This window comes from Tripterygium wilfordii, chromosome 13 (genome assembly GCF_013401445.1).
Source record: "Tripterygium wilfordii isolate XIE 37 chromosome 13, ASM1340144v1, whole genome shotgun sequence".
In the NCBI taxonomy this organism is placed as follows: domain Eukaryota; kingdom Viridiplantae; phylum Streptophyta; class Magnoliopsida; order Celastrales; family Celastraceae; genus Tripterygium; species Tripterygium wilfordii.
Genome location: NC_052244.1, coordinates 13,177,550 through 13,194,285, shown reverse-complemented (window position 1 = coordinate 13,194,285; position 16,736 = coordinate 13,177,550). Strand labels below are relative to the sequence as shown.

Here is a 16,736-nt window from a genome sequence, read left to right as displayed (position 1 = left end):
ATGTGTATATCTTTGCCCATGACTATGATCCTCATGATTATGTCATATTATTAGTACTAGTAATACCCTGCAATGCAGAGAACTTGGAGTTTCTTTTTTTATGGTTTGTAATTAGCTTCAAAAATAGATCCTCCCTCATAAAAGAATTTTACTATGAACAGAAAGGATCGATTCTAACATGTGCATTAACTTTCAATTGCTTCCCTGGACACGTAATATTTCCCAATTATGAGAATAAAATGATCGCAGCAAAATCATTCTCAAGTTTTTCAGAAAATGTGAACAAATCAAGCAAAATCATGTTAATATAGATTAGCGTACCTTACCTCTAACAACTTGCTTGGTAGTTTAGTCGTTAATCTTTTTTGAGCCAAATTGTACGAATGGTTATTGTTGATGGGGGTTTTTGTTCGCCCTGCCATCAACGCTTCTGTGCCTCGAACCCTTGACCTCGATGGTGTGGGGGTCTCCATCAACAAAAAGACGCCTTTTGGAGAGGAGACCTTTTGTTCACCCTGTATCCAGTAATTCCCCTAAAGGTTGGACCTCCGCGTCTCGAATCCGTGATCTCGATGATGCTGAGTTGTAGCTAGTGTAGTGGTAGTGTCTCTTCCCCACACCATCGAGGTCAAGGGTTCGAGGCACGAAGACGTTTATGACAGGGCGAACAAAAACCCCATCAACAATTATGAGTTCAATTTTCATTGAGAAACAATATTCTTATAGGTATGGACGGTTATGAGTTCGATTCTTATCGAGAACAGTATATTTGTGACCATATGCTAGGCTTTGTCCCGATTTATCATAATTTACGGAATGCCTTAGTTTAAAGTTTAAAAAACTAGTGTAAAAAGCCATAGTGCCACACAGAGAGAGACCATTAAACCAGAGAGAGGCATGGGAGATATGTATAGCAACAAAAGCAATACCTGTTTATCGTCTTCAACTTCAGCACAACGTTACCGTCCACCGGACGAGCTCTCGATCTTCCTCCGTTAAATTCTCAGCAATTCCTCTTGGTCGTCCTCGACTTCTTCTCTTATTACGCATACGCAGTCTATTCCGGTGGAGGTTCCTGACCGTTCATCCCGATTACTGTATGCTGAAGGGTTAACGGCCGTTGATTCGTCTGATGGAGCTAATGTTTCTTCTAGTGGCTATGTTTTAGGGAATGTGAGAGTAGCGAGCATGGCGAATGAGCACTCGTCTTCTTTCGGGGCGAGTGAGAACGAGACCGATGAGTATGATTGTGAAAGTGAGGTAGTTAATTTTCCCTTTCTCTGGTTGCTGAGAAAATGCGTAGAAAGGGATCGGGATATTGAATTTTGGAGAATGAAATTGGGTTTAGTAGGGTATTTGGATCTTTGTCTTTTTTGAATTTCTGTTTGGTTGCATGGAAAATGTAGTTGAATTTATTTGTTCTTAATAACAAGATACAACTATTTATCTGAAAGGAGTAGGAAATCTTCAATCTTTTTATAAGGACGATCTTGCTTTATTCATGATATTCTAGGGAAAATCGTTTTCTTGAGAATTTTTTTTGGGGTGATTCTTCTCAAGGAATATTATAGGAGTTAAATTGGTTCTAGAATTCTTTAATACAGGAAGGTCTAGATGCTTTAGCAGAGGAGCTGCAGGCAAAGCCCGCTCCTCCGCGTAGTTCATCCAAAAGAAGCAGAGCTGCAGAATTTCACAATTTGTCTGAGAAGGTTGGCTTTCATTCCCCACGACCATGATTCTGGTTAAATTTCTAGTTTTATGATTTTCTATGTGTTGTATGCATGTGGAATTTGATCGGGCAGAGGAGAAGGAGCAGGATTAATGAAAAGATGAAAGCACTGCAAAATCTCATACCAAATTCTAACAAGGTGTCCTTTTGTTTTTCTTTCTTTTTTCTTAGGTCAATATCAGTAAATCTTTTTCTTTTTTTTAAACTTTTTACAGAATTATTAGTTCTAAATTGATGAGATTGAATTTTTCTTATTTGCCAGACAGGTAAAGCTTCGATGCTTGATGAAGCTATAGAGTACCTCAAAGGAAGACATGAGTGTAAGGTCTGTCATGTATCCCATTGAACTATTGTTTTTTCAACTCTACAATTTCCATCGTTGCTAATACAAACATGCATTGTCAAAACCACAGATGGGTATTCCGCTTGTTTCACAGGCTTTTCAGTTTTTTCTGGCTCATGTTCGATGACACCATTGATTCTCCACTCTGCAATTCACCCAATTGGGTTTGATATGTGCTGTTCATGTAACATGACTAAACAATCAAAACAGTCTCATTGCTTGCAAGCTAGAAAGTAGAATTACCCTGGACAATGTTAGACATCAACCAACTGAAGCAGCATGTAAAGCAACTATCCAACAAAAACAGGAATCACCTCATACCATTATATAATCTTATGTACTCTTACAAAGTAACGATGGATGGAACATTAGGATACATGTCAGCTGTAAATTCATCCGAAAAATTTATCTGTGGTTCAAAAGAATGAATGCAGAAAACAGGGGAATGGCAAAAAACAGGGGAATGTAACAAATAAGTGGGACAGGGCTGTCTAAATTATGGTAAGAGAGTAGTAAAAATGACTCCAAACAGCCAGCTTAACTGAAGTGGGCTGCCATTCAAATAAGCAACGCTGGCAGGAGCCGATGGTGGGTTTTCTGAGCTTCCTCCAGCGGCAGGCGGAGGGGGAGCAATTGGAGGAACGTCACATGTACCAGACTTGGCATTTGCCTGCTCACCATTGAGAACATAGAAAATCAAAATACAAGTTAGCCAATAGCCTTATCTAACTAATTATCATATTTTCTTAACTTCGTGTCTTGGGTGAGGGGAAGAAAAGATTATTTATCATGTACACACACAGTTGCTCATATCGATCGAATTAAGTATTTGCAACATATTTATACAAATATATCAAGAACTGTATATAGACATGGAATGAAAGGACCCATGTATCCTTGCGCCCCCCCCCCCCCCCCCTCCTCCTCTAGTCCATTTCCCTAGATTTATCTGAATCTTTCAAAGGTCACATACCATGCCTGCTACTGCAAGCGAATGCGATTTTCAGCATCGTTTGAAGCAGGTTAGAAAAAAAGACGAATAGTAATGTGCTTTAAGCCCTTCATGATGGTCCTAATTCACATCATTCTAAAATTTAATAAACATGCTATGACATAATGGCCATAACTAAAGAGCATGACCTGTGCAATGATATGCTCCAGAGAAAAATGAAAAATGTAGTAGTGACATACCAAGCAGTAGGCAATATTGTCGCATCCGCAAGTGAGATGACCATTAGCTTCATCTACAGCTTCAGCGGCTCCACCACCATCACTTCTCTGCAAAAACAAACCAATGAACTCTGCAACTGTTACTCTGTTCTCTTTCCTCTGATGCAACAGTTGTTTTGAGATCAAGATGTTAGATAACCTTGTTGAATAAAATTATGAACTATGGGTCAGTTAAATACCAGGTAGAAATCAACAGCAATGAAGTTGGGCCACCGTTTACCAGCTGCTTCCGAACAGGTTTTCGATATGCTAATCAACGGAGCTGAATTGTCTACGCAAGCTTCTGTTGCATTGGGATTATCAGGAAAGTAATTCTGAAGAACCAGTGAAATTGTGGAGGTGTTCATTGGAGGCGATTCAGCACGATTTGGACATGATCCAGCTTTCATTCCACCATCTCCATCTGCAATTTCTAGCACACCGTCAGTAATAAACCTTGCATACAACTTATGATCAATATTGGTGCTAAAATCATTACAAACCATATTAAATAAACAAATCTAGCTTGCAGAAGGAAATTGAACGGAAATAAAAGCTAATATGGTGCACCTTATCAAAATTTTAATAAACAAGGAAAAATCATATAGCCTCCACAGGACCTCTACCATCAGAGTTCTACTCAATGAACAACCCCCGGAGATTTTATTATAGCCAAAAAAAAAATGACGCTAAGAGCAATCAACTAAGATGCTTCTAATTGAGGTCAAGTCATACTAAATAGTTTTTGATATATTCCATGATTAACTCCACACTACCTAAAAACAATTTTTGGATCCAAAATTACTTACATTGATTTTCTACCACATAGCTCCACTCGTAAGCAATTCCCTCAGAAGCCTCCTTATTACGTTTGGAAGTGAAAACCACCAGCCGTTGATTCTGCTTGACCATATCATCTACCGTGGGCCAGTCTCCACCATTCTTGGGCATCCTTGACACAGGAAACCAGTACTTGTTGAGACCAGATGCATTGAATACCTTGCTCAAGCCTTGTGGGGATGTTACATAATCCTCAAGAAATATGGTAACAATCTCTGACGGGTTTGCTTCCAGGAACACCTGAATCTCTTTGAACACTTTGATTGCAGGTTGCTGGTGATAAAATACAGTTTTTTAAATCAACCATCTAATAATAGATGGATAAGGTTCACCCTTGAAGCATAGATAACATCAGATACAAATGAGTGATTCACTTACGAATGATGTGAAGTTATAACATTTTCCCCCAGTCGAGTGACATAACCAGATGTCATTCATGAAGTCATACGTATCTAGCATAAGCCCTCGAACTCCATTCTACGAACGACATTCTATCAAGTCAATTTCAACATATAACTGAAAAATCAATGAAACAAGAGCATGTTTCCCCAGGATGATTTACACGAATTCTGATTGCTAGCTTCATTATTCAGGTTCACAAGAGAACAATCTCAATTATTGCATTAAAAATGTGAATTTACGACCCCGACAAGAAAATGGGACTAGTTAGCTAGCTAGCTTCAACGATTATTCTTAACTCCAAAGTCAACTAAAGATTGATTTTTAATTTCCAATTACAGGACACCTTAACTATTGTGATGGATACTGTGACACTGACACATACACAAATGCAGATGCTGATATTTCGTCGAGCACTTGGTGAACACTGATCAACTGCCTCTTTCATTATTCAACTCCACTGCCCATTCAGTTCATTTAAAGCCACAAGCATACTCACATTGATAATTCTTCCCATAATAAGGTTGGTTTTTGGTGAAATTAGCATAAGTTCCATTCTTTAATCAATATAACAGAATACTCCTAGCCTTGCATTCAAGTCAATATCTCAATTGACAAATCACCAGAGGACTCTTAAATACGGGTTACCTACAATGACATACAAATCAATAGCCACCAAGCCTAAAAAGGAAATAAAGCAAGAAATGACCTTAAGTTGACTGGTGACCGTGTCTTCTTGGTTCCTTGGAGCGATATTAAAGGAACCCGTGTCCGATTTGGCACCCGCAAGAGAGAAGGAGTTGTGCGTCGTCAGCCATGAATACTTGTTGAAAGGTAGACCTTTCACCTAAACATTACCAAACCCACATTCACAAGCAATCACCAAATACAATAATTTAAATACCAGATAACGAAGAAAGTTAAAAAAAGAAGAAGACAAATCAATATGTCATCAATTCCGACATCAGGCCTTTATTGGGTACCTTCGATGTGGGATTCAATGGCTGGATCCGGGTACATCTGGGCCGGGTGTTACCATTTGCAGGGCAAGTTTCGCAATGTAATCCCGTATCGCAAACACTGTCCGAGGAACAAGTCTCCCCGATCTGCAGTTTTTCGAAAATAAAAACAATTACAACGAAGATGTAAGAGTAATCGTTTTACTGCAAATGAGAACTGAAGAGCGAAAGACAAACGAACCTTGAGACCGGAAGAACAGAGGAAGAGAGAAACAGAGACGAAGATGAGTTGAATGTATAAATTAAAGAAGAAACTCGATCCCTGCAATGCTTTAAAGAACATAAAGGAGAAGAGATAGTGTCAAGAATCTAACAGTCTGATTGGAAGAGAATTTGAGAAAGAATTCAGGAAAGAGACCGTGCATGCCTTCATTGCGAGATCTCCGTATACAGTATACTTTGCAGGAAGACCTTTTCTCTCTGAAAAACTGAAAGGCCAACGCGATTCGAATAGTTCACTTATTCCTGTGTGTTTTTTTTTGTCGCGTAGCGGTCCCCGGTCACTCCGTAATAATTTATTCGAATAGTCTAACCGACGCGTGTCTATCTGTTGCTAGTGAGTGGTGGGAGCAGGTCAGCGGGATACAAATTTTTTTTTGAGAAGGTGGCGGGATACATATTCAGAAAGATAATATTGTAAAGAGTGTTTATATAACCAACGAGACAGCTTGTCCGGTTGACAATGGGCTGAATTAAATATATGGGTGTTTAAGATTTGATTCGAATGATAAATATATTTTTTAACGATATTTTTAAGAAAAAACGTTTATATAAATTTTTCATTTTTTCATACAAATGATTAAGATTTAAAGAGTATAATTAGGATGATTTAGTTTTTCAGTTTTTAGCTTGACGTAAGTAGTATTTTTATTTTGACGGTTGTATTATTCAACTTTTGTTAAAAAATTCAATCCAAACATTACTTCGTGTCAAAGGCAAATAGACTTTGTTATTCTAACTCGTTGTCATTAGTTCTTAAGCCTATAAAATACATTGATTGTGTGAGAATGATTGTATTTTTGCTTTATGCTACTCGATTGGTTATGCCAATTTGATGTGAGATAAAAACTTAATACTCTCCCGCATTTGTGGATTAGGTATGTCATACCCAACAAGTGAACAAGTAGAGATCATATTCAAACTGATAAAGTCTTTGCTCCAGTACCGTGTTGAAAATCAAAGCCCAAACACATCATATTATTCACTCTGGGTCACAGACCCGCACGACTTAGTCTTTATTAAAAGGTCCGTCATCATTGATTTTTAGACCCAAAAAACCCCTTGATTGTGTAAGAGGACCTTGATATTTTTTTTTATATGATACTCAATTCAATTTGATTATGTCAATTCAATATGGAATAAAGTTCTAACAACCTCTTTACATTCTTTCCTCAAAAAAGAAAAAGAAAAAACCACCTCTTTACATTCGCATGTCAGCATTCAGCGAGTCAGCGGCACATCTCATATACCGGCCCAAGTCATTGTTGAGAAGCCCATTACGAGTGGGCTAGAGAAAAGATGGGCTAGTTTGGGCATCATTTTGATTTCATTTCACCCCAGACCCAGTCTTGATTCACGATCCAGGGTCTGTTATTTCGGAGGCCCGCAATGAATCTTGAACTCAAGTAGTACTGTAGTAGCCCATGCAATGGACGTTACAAGTTCATCGCTGTGGGCCGGGCCTCTACTGGATTTTCTTTCCAAATGAATTTGGGTAGGGCTGTTACTGGTATGGTAAATTATCCATTGGTATACCATTACCGACGTATTGCTTACCGAAAATAGCAAAAGACTGGTATACCGTTACCAATTGTTCGGTACGGTAAATTTACCGATGACTTCGGTAACGGTAACGGTAAGCAAAGTTCAAAACCGGTAAATTTCCCGATTACCGACATATATATTAAATATATATTAATATTATTTTTAGTTTTAGTTTTATTTAATTATGACTATTAGATTAATCTAATTTAATCTAGACCATTGATTTTTTTAGTGTTATCATTTATATATCACTCGTAGCAATTTCATTAACTTTAAAGCAGTGTTTGTTACATAACAAAATGCTTTGTTGGTATTGATTACAGGCTTTTCTTCTCTCTTTCCATTATGGTCTTTTATCTTTTATTTATCTTGTTTCTTCTAGCTTTCCTGCTGTGGAGTTTAAAACACTTCGGATACTAAAAATATTAGAAATTAATGAAATGAAAGATTTTCTGTTATAGATTGTTGGAATAATATTATGTGAATTCTCCTTTCTTTTTTTCTCCGATTGATAGGTCTTTTCTCTGATTCACATGTAGCACAATGATCATTCTCATTAATCTATCAATTTTATTATTGGTATTGTAGACAAGATGAAAGTGTTATAGTCTTATATAATGACTCTTAAGCACAATGCTACTTGATGCTTTTTTTCCTTCTCTTTTTTAAATAGGTTTTAAGAATTGGTAAATTTACCAATTACCGACTTACCATTACCGATCGATCGGTATACCGACCATCGGTATACTAACTCTTCCGGTAACGGTAACGGTAACATTTTTTGAGTTACCAAAAGAATTGGTATGGTAACGGTATTCCGTGATTGGTAACGGTAACCGTACCAATAACAGCCCTAAATTTGGGTGCGCCCCGTCCTCTAACGAACAACAATGTTCGGGTGGACAATTTTTATTTTGTTTCTCTGTTTTTTTGGAGATTTGAGTCCCCTTGTATTCATCTGGCACAGAAGAGACGATACTGGGTCTCAAGGAAGATTTCTCCTTATGAAGAGGGAAGAATCCTCGCATCTTTTCGATGTGAGATCTTTAACATTCACAAAATCATTATTACTAATAGGATAGGTTTGATAGGGTTCTCTTTGAATCTCCTCTCACTTCACTTTGAAGCGATGTAAGTCATCTCATGTGTGCGCAGGTTTCTCCCCTTACCCATAGAAAAAGTGATTGTTTGGGATGTGCTTCTACAGACTATAGTATAGATTCCTCTCTCTGCAAAAATGTGCTGTATTGGACCTATTTGACCCATATCAATTCGTTTGAAAGGAAAGTTGTGTAAATATTGGTTCAGATCTATGTGCTAAATTGGCAGTACAAGGACACTGCATTTATGAAGAAGAAACTGTGAATTCCTTTAATAAACCCATACTGTACCGTACAGTCATTGAAGAAGACATTAGCATGTATTGATGCCAAGTATCAAATTTACTGAACGTCACTTTTTTCACACTTTTGCAGAGGTTGGAAATGCAATGGCTATTGATAATTTGTGCTACTTAGCAGCTATACACAACACATTGGGGCTCATGATAGAGAGAATTGGGACAACTTAACGAAGAAGTTTTGGTTGGGATGGTTAAGTTGATTATGATAATTCTTTGTAAATGTTAGACGTTACAATTTCAACTCTTCCACCCAGCAGTTTTAACATAATATTTTTCACACAAGGTTCAGCTTGGTGCTTCTTGTCACCAAGTTTAATTCCTACGCCCAGACGTCATTTTCCACACAGGTTTCTCAACCATTACTGGTATTTATCTGCTCCACCACTCAATGCGCTCGCTTTGTTGAAATCTATAATCTTTTCATAAGAAAAATTTACTGATAAAGACCCTCCTAAATCTAAAATTTCACAAAAAAGCCAAAACGTGACGTTATTTCCTACATGTTTCTTTAAGGTTTATCATTGAAAAGTGGTAGTCTTCACTTCACCACTCAAATAACTTGGGAAATTTAGTACCCCAGTACCAGAAATGATCAGATTTTGTACTCTCACCATCACTATCACCTCCTAATCTTCATTGAAAAGTGTGCCAAAACCAGCAGAGCATGCTTTGTAGGTCCATAATTGGTCGAGCTCCAACTAAAACCAATTCCATCAATATATGCTTCCCGGAAGAGCCAATATTTGAGAAAGACAATATCTCATACCACTCGGAGAGTACCTATACCACCAAGCGATATGATTTATAAGTCAAGCCAAATATTTCAATAGTCGATAGCCCTTTTAATAAGGATAAAGTCGTGCATGCCTTAAACCCAAAACAAACAATATCTCAATTGATTTGAGCTAAACTTGTATCTCACCTAGTTCTTCTTACTTTCTTCAAATTATAACATGATATAGAAGCATATGTTCGATCTTAAAAAAATTTCACCCGTTTGGGTCACATGTTAAGCCTTTTTGATATTTTTATGGATATACCACCCACAAAGTGAAGGGTATCAGAATAACCCTAACTCGTATAGTTCACTTGTTGGGTATTGCAACCCAAGAGTGTGGGAGAATGTTAGAATGACAATATCCTATATTGCTTGGAGAGTAGCAAGTGACTTATTTTTATAAGTCAAGCCCAACACACCAAAACTCATTCCGGCCACCACAAGCACCGGTGCCGGTGGGTACGTATATATTTGTATTCAAAAGGTCCTTTGCATTGAGACCTGCTAGAATTGTTAGCTCTGACACATTTCATGTGAATGTGGGGTGTTTCACAGCATGTAAATTTTTAAAAAAATGGCAAAGTAAAGAGCACTACACATCAAACCCAAAGACAGTATATGAAATGGTTCATGCACCTTCATTCATGAAAAACAAACTTTTAATCTTAACCCTCCACTTTATTTATATATCCACATTGCATCAACCGTTGATCTTGTATTAATAATGATCCAATGGTGAAAATACACATAGAGTGTTAGCCCCACAAGATGGGCAGTCACTAAATGAGGGTGATAATTGCTTATATAAAGACTTCCACTTCCTGTAATAGGTGATGGGTTTCTGAGATATCCCACACTTTCTAACGCCATCTCACGGACTCTCTCCTTTTCTTTTCTGAACTTTTCATAATCTTCCTTTTATCTAGCTCTGTCACAAACCCTAATTCTTCTCCTCTCTCTTTCTGTTCCTCCATACCTCTGGTGCTCACTGTAATACCCTCCATACCCCCCTCCCCCTCCATCTCTCTCACTGCCGCTAGAATCAATGGATGTTGGCATGATTAAAACATCATCATCAGGAGATCAGATGGACATGATGACAATGATGATGCACATGGATCATAATCAACTCTATGACTCCTTCACCCCCAACACAACTAATTCCACACTTGCACCAGAACTAATTCAATTCTCCAACACCATTTCAAACCCTATTTTTCACAACCCAACAACAAATGTATTCCTAGGCAACCCAGTTGGAGATCAAGAACAAATTACCCAACCCACAAACAAATTCAAACACTCGATTTTCGTGAACCCGAATCCGAACCCGTTTATGTCATCTTCTTCTTCTTCCTCAGTGGAGAAGATCAAGAATAACTCAATGGCAGCAATGAGAGAGATGATATTCCGGATGGCGGCAATGCAGCCGATCCATATAGACCCGGAATCGGTTAAGCCACCAAAGAGAAGGAATGTGAAGATATCAAAGGATCCACAAAGTGTGGCAGCGAGGCATAGGAGGGAAAGGATAAGTGAGAAGATAAGGATTCTTCAGAGACTTGTCCCTGGTGGGACTAAGATGGATACGGCTTCGATGCTGGATGAGGCTATACATTATGTTAAGTTCTTGAAGAAACAAGTCCAGTCTTTGGAACAAGCCGGGGTTAATAGGCCTATTACAGGTCATGTTGTTGGGTTCTCGGGTGCAACTTCCTTGGCTGCTAATTTGGGTTATTCGTCTTTGTTCAGGGGTTGCAGCAATCAACAGCCGGGTCATCTGGCGAGTTCAATGCAGATGCTTAGATGATTTTTTTTTTTATAATCGAGAACGATACCATACAAATGTGTCATTTGAATAACCGATATGGGACTAAACTCGGGCCATCAGACCCCGCGCATAGATGCCAGGTGCTTAGATGATGGTCAATATTTTGTTTGGATTTTGTAATTTTAGTGTGTGAGCAATATTGTAAAGTGTGGATTATGCATGCTCTTTTATCTTTTAATTGTTAGTGTATTTGAGAATTATAATTTACGTGTTAATGGAGTGCGATAATTCCTCTGCTTTAGCTCTAATTGATCAATATTTACTTGTATTATTACGTGATAATAATAAGTTATCTTGTGCACTCCATTTGGTTTTTTAATATTAAATTGATGTCGCATTACCATATAGGCCCCATGATGAAGTACGTACAAATATTCTCATTTTGAAGGAACAAATGAATATATATATTATATATATATGCACAATTTATATACGAGGGCAATTATTTGAACAAAGGCCAATTATATACAATTATTTTGTTTCCATGAACAGAGACGATGAAAGGTCATCTTGTTGACTTTCCCATTAGATTGCACGCATGGGAGTCGGTTTAATTAGTTGCATTCATGCTAGCTAGATTGTTTTTATTTATTTATTTAATGTAAATAATTTATTAATCATCAAATCATAAAAGAGTAGGGATCGCAATGGATTCGGGGTTCGGCAATGCCCTAGTCTATAATTCATATCCAATGGTGAAGAAAAAATCATGCAAATTTTAAAAATGAAAAAACAAAAATGCGGTGTGATGTAACACATTTCTCAATTCATTGGATTTCAATTGTAGACTCTACAATTTGAAACTAATTGCGGAGCCCCCTAATCCGATGGCAATAGGGAGGATTCGTGCAGGATACTCCTCGCCCTCGCCCTCATAATTTACCCCATATTCCCACTCTCCCCATACTCTCATGCATATGAAAAAATTTCACCCCGTACCCTCACACTAAGGTATTATCAATGATTATACCGAGCTTACCCTCATTCGCAATCTCAACTTATCCTCATCTATTGGGTAACACTTATATCCACATCAGCAAGTTGTGGTTACCCGTATATTATCAACCCTTTTTTTTTTACCTGTAATGATTTTTATATATGTTGGAAATTAGTATGAAAATAACTACAACAACTGTTTTTACTTTCAAAAGTTTTTATTATTAACCATCTTGATTCCATTCATTTTTGGGTAAATTTATTTATAGGTACTCACATCCTCAAACTCGCGAGTATGAAATTTTAGTACCTTCATCATCAATGGACATTATACCGTCACCCTATCCTCATCTTGGAGGGTAGGGTTTACGAATACCATCAGGGTGAGGTACAATTATCATCCCCATAAATTATCATTAGGCCAATAACTTCTCGGTTGAATATTATTGTTCCTATAATTCACAAAAGGAAACAATGACTAATATGAACATTATATTTGAATGGAGGGTTTGTAAGTTGTAAGAATCACAACCCCCATTGGTATTATTGGATTCATCTATTGGCCAATCTTATCACATCATCCATGATTGATATCCTTAGCTATCTCTATTAACTAGTTGCATGCCCGCGCTTCGCGCGACACATATTTTGATTGGAAAATAGAGATGTGTGAAATTTTTTCGATACTTTGTTAACATGAAGAGCAGTAGAGCTTTAATTGTAGAAAATAAAAATGATTGTGAGATGAAGGTAAAATATATACAATACCTTTTTTTAATTTGCTAAGAAATTTTATTTCCATCCACGGCTTGTAATTAACTTTGCTAACAACGACCTTAAAATTCTTGATTTTGTATAGTTTCCCCTCATGTAGTTTCTCCCGGAAGCGTTCCGCTTGACGTTTCCATATAATAGCATGTATTTGTGTTCCCTTTTAAAATTAATCAATACTTTGTTAGCATGATGAACAACATCAAATAAATAGCAAATAACTACAATACATTTTATCAATATGCTAAGAAAGGGAAAAAACTACAAATTACACTCATAATACAAATCAAATAAATTTTGTGGACCATAAAATTATGTAATAAACAGTAGAGATATTATAGAATAAATAAAACAAAATAAGAATACATCAAATTAAGTGAAGATGGTGTAAATCACGTATGAAAGCAAATCTAAAAAATTTAAGGTAGGTTGTCATTTTTTTTAAACTTGTAAACTATTGAGGGAAAAATACATTAGAAGTGTCTAAGATCATGTTAATAAGTGGATGTATAGCGGAATAGAAGAAAACATCACAAAAATCCTCACCTCGCGGTCAAGCAAAATCATGTCAATACTTATTGTTTCGTCCGTCTTGGTATTCCGTGATTCCCAAAGTCGAGTGAGCCTTACCACAACATGCGAATCCATTTGATCGGGGTTTAAACCTTTAAGCAAACCCTCTGCCATTTTTACTAAATAATTTTTTTGTGAGTTGTATGGATGATGGTTTTAAGGTTGTGTTTCAATGGTAAGATGCCACCTTTTATAACATGGAGGGTTCCAAAAGTAACCTTAATCATCTTAATGGGTAATTCATATTGTTAAATGGTGGTAATTAATGCCCAAAACACACAAAATGTTTTCAAACTAAATACTACAAATGAATTTCATTAATTGAGTCATATCAAAAGACTCTCATAATTAACAATACATGGCTTTTGAGAAACCAAAACAACATCAAACCACTCCTATGAAACATTAAATTCTCATACAATTCAATATGATTTTAAAATTATTTGAATACTATTAATTGTATGAGTGTGGTTGTGGGTCTTAAAGTGTCTGAGTGTGATTGTGGGTATTAAAGTTTTGCAATATATTTATGTGTGTGGTTGTGGGTCTTAAAGTTTTCTAATATATTTTAAAATTTTCTTTTGTCTATGTAAGCTTTTTTGTAAAGGCGTCCACGTGGCACCATGAATTGAGGAGAAGCTTGGTGGATACTCAGTTTTATATATATATAGATTGATATACTACGTATGATACTCCATGTTAACCACCCTTGTCAGTAGCTCTCAAGGTCAGACCAGTGGAGGATCCATCACTAACGCATATGAATATATATTCAATCGGTTCACACGGACTTGAATAATAATGGCAAAGTTTCTTCTCTTATCCTTGTATACCAAAACAATATCTGTCAGAGCACAGGAACACCGGCCAAGTTGCAAACTGACATCTCATTTGGTCAAAGTCAAAACCTTTTAAACGGCAGTTGGTCTTGCCGTATTGGATGTCAGGGAGCTCTTTGGATTTATTGGTTCACTATGAATACATTAGGCCAGCAAAGTTTTTTTTCTTTATGGACGTCGTCAATAGTACTTAGACCTAGAAAATCGTATTGGATGTCAGGGAGCTCTTTGAGTTTATTGGTTCACTATAAATACATTGGGCCTGCAAAATTTTTTTTCTTGATGGGCGTCATCAATAGTACTTAGACCTAGAAAACGAGTATGAGTTTTACTTATAATAGCTTTTCCATAACCTAGAGGGGGAAAAGGAGAAGAATATGCTTTACTTTTCTTTCTTTTTTTCCTCATTTGTCATCTTCTCTAAAACACATAAATGAGAGAGGAAAGAGGTAGGTTGCCTCCCAAGGCAGGATCGAATAATGGTAGTGTTGATGTCTCAAGAATCATACTCACAAACAGCCATATATCTCATCAGATCACATCCGTCCAAGGTGGGTATAAAATATAAAAATAGAATGAAAACAAAGAGTTGGTCAAATCGATCGCATCCAAGTAAATAGACCCCATGTGTGATATATCACTAAGGTCCCAACATACCCACAAACATTGGGCATTGATTAAATATTAGATCTAGCCAGGGGAGAGCCCCACCTTTTTCATTGATTTAGGGCATATGCATTTCCTGCTCTAAGTTCATTGTATTTGTATTCACCTCTCTCTGACACATTCTATCCTACTACCCAAATCCATTATCATTTCATGATATATATATATATATATATTCTCTACCTCACTCTTTTTTTTCTTTTCCCCTCTTTTTGGATAACTTCTCATCTTCTTTGGGACAGGATCGAATTAATGCATTCATGCATGTAATTTCATTTTCCACCCATATATACATACATACATACATATAATGTTCTCAATTAATTAACCATAGTGCATGATACATATGGTCCGATGAGAACATTTGCACATTTTAACGACAAATCTACCGTATTTAAAAACTTACTATCTCAAGACAAAACAAGAAGTTGATGAGGGTATTTACAGATAGTCTTTGTTACCATATGTATAGGTCTTGGTGTTGGCGTGTGAAGATGCATAAGACTTGAAGAAGGTGAAACTAGCTATAAATACAGATATGGGCAAATAAGCATCCAAATAATAAATATATTTGTGGGAATTAAAAAATAAGTGAATAGTGAGAAAACAAAGGTTGGTTTGACAATACATTGGCAGAAGTGCTGGCTTTAAAGGGGCAGCTAAAGGACGCGGATCCACAATATTATATTATTATCCGGATAATGGACCGACTTCCTTCCCATGTCGTTTGTGCAAGGTTTCGGGAATGGTCTAGAGGCTCTGTAAAGATTCTCAGAGATGTACTATTATTATTTAATGGTTTTGTCGGATTGAGAGGTCTGTCACATCACATCATATCATATTTTTGTGTTTTCTCCGTCAAATTTATTCTTCACCATTGGAAGAGAATAGTAAACCCTAAAAAATTCCAAAGTTCCCTCATTTTTCGTAAATTTAGATACTATGAGATTGATGACGTGTAAAATCGAATTGATTTCTCGACTGCTCCATAAAGGATTGCTCGATTCTGCAGGCGAATGAGTTGATCCGACTAGGGATCATAAGGTTGTTGTTCTATTATCTATACAAGTAGAAAATGTGAGCTTTGGGGTTCTCAGGGTGTACCTCAGGGGAATGCTACGATACTCTAGTTAGTTCGATAAGTAATAAAACTGTTGAGATTGCTCAGTGTTTGGAGCTCTCTCTTTGGTGTTCTCTCTTTGGGATGTTTTATCATGTGGGCGATGTTGCTATATACTGTTTGCATAATTGAAGGCAATGCCGTTAATTGTTTTAATGAGAGCGACTTAGTTCATGACTCATCCCATCGATCTCAAACTTAATTCGATTTCTCATTCTTTGTAGAAATCGAGGTTATTTTGTGTTACTACTTCAACAAATCTTTTGTAAATCTCCTTCATATTTGATAATGAGTGCTCGGCACTTTGAGTTATTTTGGTCACCTAGAGTTTTCGAGGTTACCGTATTTTTATATGGTAAATGATAAATATCTTTGTCGTGTTACCTTCAAATTAGTAATTCCCTTTTTTGGCCTTTTCTTTTATAGTTTTATTTGACATATGTGACGGGTAAACTTTGGTGAAGCAATATGCCACGCCAGATTTTGCATCATAAGAGCATGTCCAACGCATGACTCA

General features: G+C 36.8%; 3 protein-coding genes across 5 annotated transcripts; 2 read left to right on the top strand and 1 right to left on the bottom strand.

Annotated features, from left to right (window-relative positions):
• Window positions 1-893: 893 nt before the first annotated feature.
• On the top strand, window positions 894-2,199 carry LOC120012612 (transcription factor SPATULA-like). The gene is made up of 5 exons (XM_038864047.1): window positions 894-1,260; window positions 1,605-1,709; window positions 1,803-1,868; window positions 1,992-2,054; window positions 2,143-2,199. Exons 1-5 carry the CDS (start codon window positions 1,189-1,191, stop codon window positions 2,197-2,199), a joined length of 363 nt encoding a protein of 120 aa, XP_038719975.1. The 5' UTR covers window positions 894-1,188.
• A 164-nt stretch (window positions 2,200-2,363) lies between these two features.
• Window positions 2,364-6,038, bottom strand: LOC120012233 (PI-PLC X domain-containing protein At5g67130-like). 3 transcript variants are annotated; one of them, XM_038863560.1, is made up of 9 exons: window positions 5,907-6,038; window positions 5,721-5,801; window positions 5,504-5,626; window positions 5,230-5,367; window positions 4,500-4,598; window positions 4,091-4,394; window positions 3,482-3,705; window positions 3,264-3,350; window positions 2,364-2,742 (listed from the first exon to the last, which is right to left on the bottom strand). In XM_038863560.1, exons 1-9 carry the CDS (start codon window positions 5,910-5,912, stop codon window positions 2,569-2,571), a joined length of 1,236 nt encoding a protein of 411 aa, XP_038719488.1. In that variant the 5' UTR covers window positions 5,913-6,038; the 3' UTR covers window positions 2,364-2,568. The 3 variants fall into 3 exon arrangements, with proteins under 3 accessions (XP_038719488.1, XP_038719485.1, XP_038719487.1); XM_038863557.1 differs by having other exon boundaries at window positions 5,898-6,016; XM_038863559.1 differs by having other exon boundaries at window positions 5,721-5,809; window positions 5,898-5,926.
• A 4,490-nt stretch (window positions 6,039-10,528) lies between these two features.
• LOC120012610 (transcription factor HEC2-like) lies at window positions 10,529-11,293 on the top strand. Its single transcript, XM_038864046.1, has one exon. It carries the CDS (start codon window positions 10,529-10,531, stop codon window positions 11,291-11,293), a length of 765 nt encoding a protein of 254 aa, XP_038719974.1.
• The last annotated feature ends 5,443 nt before the right edge of the window (window positions 11,294-16,736 follow it).

What these genes read in the sequence shown, in the direction of transcription:
- LOC120012233 (XM_038863557.1), bottom strand. An exon ending in CATTGAATCCCACATCGAAG is followed by an intron (nt 5,368 to 5,503) that starts GTACCCAATAAA and finishes GGTAATGTTTAG; the next exon opens with GTGAAAGGTCTACCTTTCAA. An exon ending in TTGCTGTTGATTTCTACCTG is followed by an intron (nt 3,351 to 3,481) that starts GTATTTAACTGA and finishes TTGTTTTTGCAG; the next exon opens with AGAAGTGATGGTGGTGGAGC.
- LOC120012610 (XM_038864046.1), top strand. Translation starts at nt 10,529, where the DNA reads ATGGATGTTGGCATGATTAAAACATCATCATCAGGAGATCAGATGGAC.
- LOC120012612 (XM_038864047.1), top strand. Translation starts at nt 1,189, where the DNA reads ATGGCGAATGAGCACTCGTCTTCTTTCGGGGCGAGTGAGAACGAGACC. An exon ending in TCATACCAAATTCTAACAAG is followed by an intron (nt 1,869 to 1,991) that starts GTGTCCTTTTGT and finishes CTTATTTGCCAG; the next exon opens with ACAGGTAAAGCTTCGATGCT. An exon ending in AAGGAAGACATGAGTGTAAG is followed by an intron (nt 2,055 to 2,142) that starts GTCTGTCATGTA and finishes TCAAAACCACAG; the next exon opens with ATGGGTATTCCGCTTGTTTC.